The sequence below is a fragment of the Phoenix dactylifera genome, unplaced genomic scaffold, assembly GCF_009389715.1.
Source record: "Phoenix dactylifera cultivar Barhee BC4 unplaced genomic scaffold, palm_55x_up_171113_PBpolish2nd_filt_p 001683F, whole genome shotgun sequence".
Classification (NCBI taxonomy): Eukaryota; Viridiplantae; Streptophyta; class Magnoliopsida; order Arecales; family Arecaceae; genus Phoenix; species Phoenix dactylifera.
This window is the reverse complement of record NW_024068982.1, coordinates 33,782-39,973: the sequence shown is the minus strand read 5'-3', so window position 1 is coordinate 39,973 and position 6,192 is coordinate 33,782. Positions and strand designations below refer to the sequence as shown.

The window sequence follows — 6,192 nt, the reverse complement described above, 5'->3', positions numbered from 1 at the left end:
CTATCTAACCATGTGGATAGTGTGAAGTGTACACCAGACTAGTTTTTACATCCAAAATGTCCTTAGGTATGAGGATTTGTTTTAAATTACTTAATTCATAAGTTATTTGAGTCCTAGTAGAACTCTATGGGCACCCACTTGTCCCTATCAATTTAAGGGACCCTAGATCCTCTAAATATCCACTATGTACTCAATTTTTAAGATCAATGAAAGACCTTATTTCTCTTGAGTAAATGTTAACTCTTGGTTGCTCTTAAATTTCTTTACATGGTAGATTCTGCACAAGCTTTTGTTTGTTCAGAAGCAACCTTGGTGGATTTTAGTAGTTGCAATCTTCTTCAAAGGAGTTTTAGTTAATTATGGTCGAGGATGAGAGCTTTTAATAGCAACTCAAGCTACCACTTATCTTAGTCAATTTTAGTTTCGTTAAGTTATCTTTCTAGTATAGCTTGATTCCTGCTTAGAATAGTTTAATCTTCTGTTATGCTGCTTTGAAGCTTGCATTAGGCCACCAAGCCTATGCCATAATATAGTTGGCATTTATCTACTTTTTTTATCAGATGATTTTATTTTTTTATTTGGTTAACATTAATTTTATGGGAACCTTTTGTGATTTGAAGTGCTTAATGTTATTTCTATGATCTGATTTTGAGGCCAAGGTGGATGGAGAGAAAGTTTTATTTGGAAAGAGATAGAAGTAATTTGCAGATGGCTATGAACTCATTAAATGTTGAAGAAAAAGAGAGAGAGAGAGAGAGAGAGAGAGAGAGAGATAGGCAAAGGACTGGATGGCATGTCATTGCACTTTTGATTTGAGGAAGGGGGCATCGTTTTCATTTATAAGAAATTGGAAACCAATTTGGATCATATATATAATGAAAGTTTTTCCAAGTACATGATAGGAGGAAATATTTGATGGATGGCAATGATCCAATAGAAAGATAAAAGAATTAAAATGAAAAGAAGAAAAAATATGAAACTGTACTTATTTCAAGAAGGGAAAGCATTTGAGGGTGTAAAAGCTATAATATTGGCACAAATTTTATGTTGTTATCTTTGCTATGCTATGAGAGATTTGGAGATAAACATATCATGAGAGCCTTCACATTTTGAGTTATACAATAGAATATGTATATTGGTGCAAATCTAATTTTGCTTATGAAATGCAAGTCAAAAATCAAAATGATTATTCATCTATGACTAACTGCTTTTTGCGACTATATGGTGCATGGCATTCTAGCCAAGGTGTGGCTCATTGAGCCAACTTTAGTCTCCTACAAACTAACTCTTATGAAGTACGCTTATCTTGTAAAATGAGCAACTTTTATTTGTGATCGTTTCTATTTGTTAAAAAATATGCTATATAATATAAAAGAACTATAATAAGTGAGTGATCACTATAATGATGAATCAAGGAAGTAACTCTTTTGAGGTTTATCAATAACAAAATATTTTAAACTTTCCAAACCTTTATATGTATTCATCTTAATTATTTGATGAGACATAAAAGGATATAAAAATTAAATATACTAGGTCTTTATCAATCTCCAGTATATCAATTTAACCAAAGTTTCCAATTTTATGATATTAATCTAATCATATTTCTTCCTCTCATTATATATTAAATGGAAGCAATTAGTGAATGAATCAAGAGAAGTTTGTAATGCACATTTGAAGATGGATCATAAATAATATTTGTATATACTCACTTGCATCAAGTGTAAGTTAAATTTGCCCCTCCGTAATTTTTCTATAAAAACAATAAATGATATAAGATGTCCACCAATTTATCACCCTTAAATTTGTAATGATACAAACTGATTTAATAAATATTTTGCCTATCTTATAATGATCATAATTTGGATAGTTAAATAGTTTAATACAATATCACCTGAAAAAGTTATAAGTCAAGACAAAATTCTTGTCGCATAGTATAAGAATAGTTTATATAAAACTCACCAACGAGTAAGTATATCAAATTCAAGTCCATAAATGAATCCCATCTCTTTCTTTCACACAAGGGAAAGTGGTATCGGAAGTTTACAAGAAGAGTGCCTCCCTAATACTTGAGCGATCGATGGCCGATGAAAATTCTAGTTCAGGCTCCAACTACATTTCAAGCGATGATGATAATATTGAAAGTGAAGGTAACTTTGAAGATGAAGAAGCAATTTCAATTGAGATTCGAGAGGTAGGTCAATTATCAAAATAAGTAAGTCGGAGTTTGGATTTTGAAAATTTCTTTTATGATATTTTTCTATTTCCATAAATCATGAATGTTCATAGCATTTTACTCATCCATAAGCATTATATTATTGCTTTTGTTTGTGATCTGGTTTCTTTCCATTATTTACATATCAATATAGTTATTTACTTTTTCATTATAATTATTCTATAGGAGGTGAAAAATCTTCTCTTTAAATTTGTGGTCAGGTGTTGGAAAGTTTACATTTCAAGGAGGTTAATAGGAATCATATAATGTTTCCACTTGAAACATATTTTGTCTATCATATTTGAATTGAAATTATTTATTATGTGCTAGGGTTTAATTTGGTAAAGTCATTGTGTGTCAGACACCTCTGATCTAGATTAACATCTTGCCCTCATCGTTATTTTGGTTGGATTTCTTCAATCCTATTTCTCAAGAAATTATTTTTTTAATTGCTAATGATGCTAATTATTAAATCATATATGATCCTACAAAGTTTGAGTGGATCATGCATCCTTAGATTGCAAAGGCATGTGCACCATCTCATTATGGAAAGGCAAAATTATAAGATGTTATATATATGGTCTCTCTTTCATTATAGATCTTAACAATTTTTACTTTACTCCCTAAGTAATATTGAACCGATATCATATATAGTAAATATGTTCACTATAGGCATATCATTATATAAATTCAATATAACTTACCTTGTTGTCATGATACTATGATGAAATTTTATGAATCTGTGTAATATTCTGAAGTCTTATTTTATCACCTTAGTCAATGTGCAACTTCCATTGTATGTTTCTATATATTCTTGATTTAAGATGCCTCATGTACAATCTAAGAGAAATCAAACTTATAGATTTTCTCATTTTTTTAATCATAACTAATGTATTAATTTGTCCTACCAACCCCTACGCAAACATTAATTTACAAGCATATGCAAAGGCACAGATAAATGAGATACAATTATAATATATAATGGGCTAGTAGTATTGGCACATACTAATGCCACAATTATTTCTTTGTTTCATTGTAATAGGTAAATTGAAGGGTTATTGATCATTTTTTTTAGTATGCAGAAATCTTTTTATAGACCCTTTATATGCATCTATAAGACAACCTGATCCTATTCTATCTAGTGACCTGTACTTATATGTTTATGAAATTGTTATAACTTAATTATAGTTTATTTTTCTCTTTTATAGATTCTTGAAGATCTAATATGGGAGATGAGTCTAGATTTCGGTGAAGATGTGAATGCTAATATGCTTGACCTTTTGCTGGAAGACATTAATATTGAGGAAGATGATGATGCAGAGTCTTTCACTGAAGACCTATTTATTTCAATGGATGATATCAATGTTAGCAATGAGTAAGTTGACTAATAATAGACAACATAATTTTATGTTTACTATTAATTTTTCTCTCAGTTCACAATGTAACTTAATGTTTTCTTTCTTTCATGTATATGTCAACTATTATTGGTTGTACATCAAGTCTCTTTATTTTGCCAGATTCCTTTTATGATTTAAAGTACATATTCATTCATTTAATTTTTTTTGCAAGAGAAGTCTTTACAATCCTCTAAGCCATTAAGAAAAGAAGAAGAAATGGAATATCTCTATGTTGAGTTCTTAAGGAAACTATTAATATCTTGAATATCAGATGCATTCAAGCAAAATTTTCTCTTTTCTTCTTTTAGATAAATTAGTTGGTGAAAATGCTTGAGTTTTATGCTATATACAAGTCATATGTTTCTTTAAATCAATTTACCCCGTAACATATTTTACTTCGAAAAAGTATAAGGGTTGTTTGAAAGTACACAAGACATGTTTGTGCTCTCTCCCTCTCAAAAACAAAGCATCCTTTTGATATCAAGTGATAGCTAGAGGGGAAATTTCTCTATTGATAAGTATGGAAAAGAAGGTTAAAGCATGCAAGGAGTTCAGAGCTAACCTAATCCACATTATTTAGGGTTCATAAAACTACTTTTTGAATGGCCTCACTTATCCTTGAAAAATCAGTATTAGGAGCCAATGGCTCGGCAATATTTAGACTTCTCTCTCACTCATCTTGAAGAAGCAACCCCACTTCTATTATCATGCCTCCAAACATACCCTTAAACAACTCCTTTTCTAAATAATGATTTTATTATATGCATGGATGAAAGTAGCATTAATGATGCATGTTGTTATTCTAAGTTAAAGCATAAATAATCAATCTACTGTCTCCTAAGTTTGGTGTCCTGGAAATATGAAAAGAGGTAAGATATTTTTCAATAAAGAGAAGAACACATGGTTCTAGTGGAACATCCTAAAGTATACAATATTCTAAAATGATCTAAGGATATTGTAGAATGAATACAGGTAACCTGAGAGTATTAAATGCTTTTTTATTTTTGTGAAGTAGAGTTTCAATTAGAGAATCCAAAAATAGAACACAGAATTGAGTAAAAAACAATCCAAGGAACAAAGTAAATATGAGAAAGAAAGCAATTATGATATGCTAAAATCATAAACATATACCTTGAGATCAGAACTTCCTGATGAGGTGAACTTGAGTGGTTTAATCTTGGGACCTATCATAATGTCAAAAATCCTTGAAGTTAGAATGCTACATTTCACAACAGCATTCCTAATTACTTCTTGAGTGAAAAAATGAGCTGATTGGAAGATACAATACTTAGTGCTTAAGCTTGAGGGCCCATGTGGTTGAACAAGTAAACCATGATAATACATGAGTTTACAAGATTTTCAAAATTACAACATGTTTAGCTGGGGAATGAGAAGTTCCAAAATTATAAGATTTAATATTTTGACTAGTGCTATGAAAAATTATTATTTTGATTGGAGTTATCCAAATTCATGTTGTTCTCTCTTTATGGTCCAACTGCTTTTTTCTATATTTAACCTTCACTTTTCAACAACCAAACCCTTTGCCTTTACTGGATAGTTCTTAAGTTACTAATCTAGTTTTGACAACATTGAAAGAAAATTTGACTGGTTCATGTGAGCTAAAGGTGACATTCATAACTAAGGAACAGGACCAAATATCTATGATTGTGTTGTTAGTTATATTACTGTTCAATAAGCTATGAATACTTTTCGAGAGAAGAAGAAACTAGTGTTACTAAACAAACAAATTTAAATATGTAATGAATAGAAATTTTTAAACGACACATGCAGCATCTACAATGCATGTAGTTGTTCTCTGGCTGAAAATAACTACATTGGACTTTAAATTATCTTCAAGCACATCAGAGTTAACTACAGGTCAGTAAAATCTTTGATATTATGAATCGTATGTAAATTTCCTCTAACTCCTGAAATCAAAGTATCTAAGCGTACTGTGGGTTGCTATCATTTTAAATATGGGCAAGGAAGCAAAATCTGCCATTATTTTTTTAAGAGAATTATGTAATCTTATAATCCCCAGAAATCAATCACACTTCTGGCTGGATCTTATCAGTTTTATACACCAGTTTTGTTTCAGAAAGAAGTTCGCCCAATGGAACTATGTAAAAAATCACACTTGGACTAGAAAAGATGTATCAACTTAAAATTCAAAAAAACACTTCAGACCTTATTCTCAGTGTTGTATAAGATCCTAATGGATCATTTCTACCTTTCAGATCTGGTTCTGATTCAAACTCAGATGAGGAAAGTCACAGGTCAAGCAAATAAAGCAAGGGTGAAGAGGACAAGGGGGCCAAGTCTTGAGATATACATGTGTTGATCATCATACATAGGCATGCTTGATTCTCTATTTTATAGTATTCAATAAATTGTGTCCATGTTGGACCTTTATGTGTGACCTGAACTGAACTAGTTGTGGTTTCATTATGTTTTATTTTCTGCTGTAATGTTTAGTAGAAGAGGAAGTATGCTGTTATCCTTGAAGATGTCTTATATTGCCACTGTTTTGCTTTGTTACTCAGTTGTTATGTGAAATGACTTTGGCCCCGCTAGAATTTTCAA

At 30.7% G+C, this 6,192-nt stretch overlaps 1 protein-coding gene across 1 annotated transcript; it reads left to right on the top strand.

Moving 5' to 3' along the window:
- Positions 1-2,008: 2,008 nt before the first annotated feature.
- Positions 2,009-6,192, top strand: LOC120108966. The gene is made up of 3 exons (XM_039122696.1): positions 2,009-2,191; positions 3,421-3,587; positions 5,847-6,192. Exons 1-3 carry the CDS (start codon positions 2,078-2,080, stop codon positions 5,896-5,898), a joined length of 333 nt encoding a protein of 110 aa, XP_038978624.1. The 5' UTR covers positions 2,009-2,077; the 3' UTR covers positions 5,899-6,192.

Bases quoted from the DNA above. Each gene is read 5' to 3' on its own strand.
- LOC120108966 (XM_039122696.1), top strand. From the start codon at position 2,078: ATGGCCGATGAAAATTCTAGTTCAGGCTCCAACTACATTTCAAGCGAT. The intron at 2,192-3,420 runs GTAGGTCAATTA...TCTCTTTTATAG, and splicing joins TTTCAATTGAGATTCGAGAG to ATTCTTGAAGATCTAATATG. The intron at 3,588-5,846 runs GTAAGTTGACTA...TCTACCTTTCAG, and splicing joins GATATCAATGTTAGCAATGA to ATCTGGTTCTGATTCAAACT.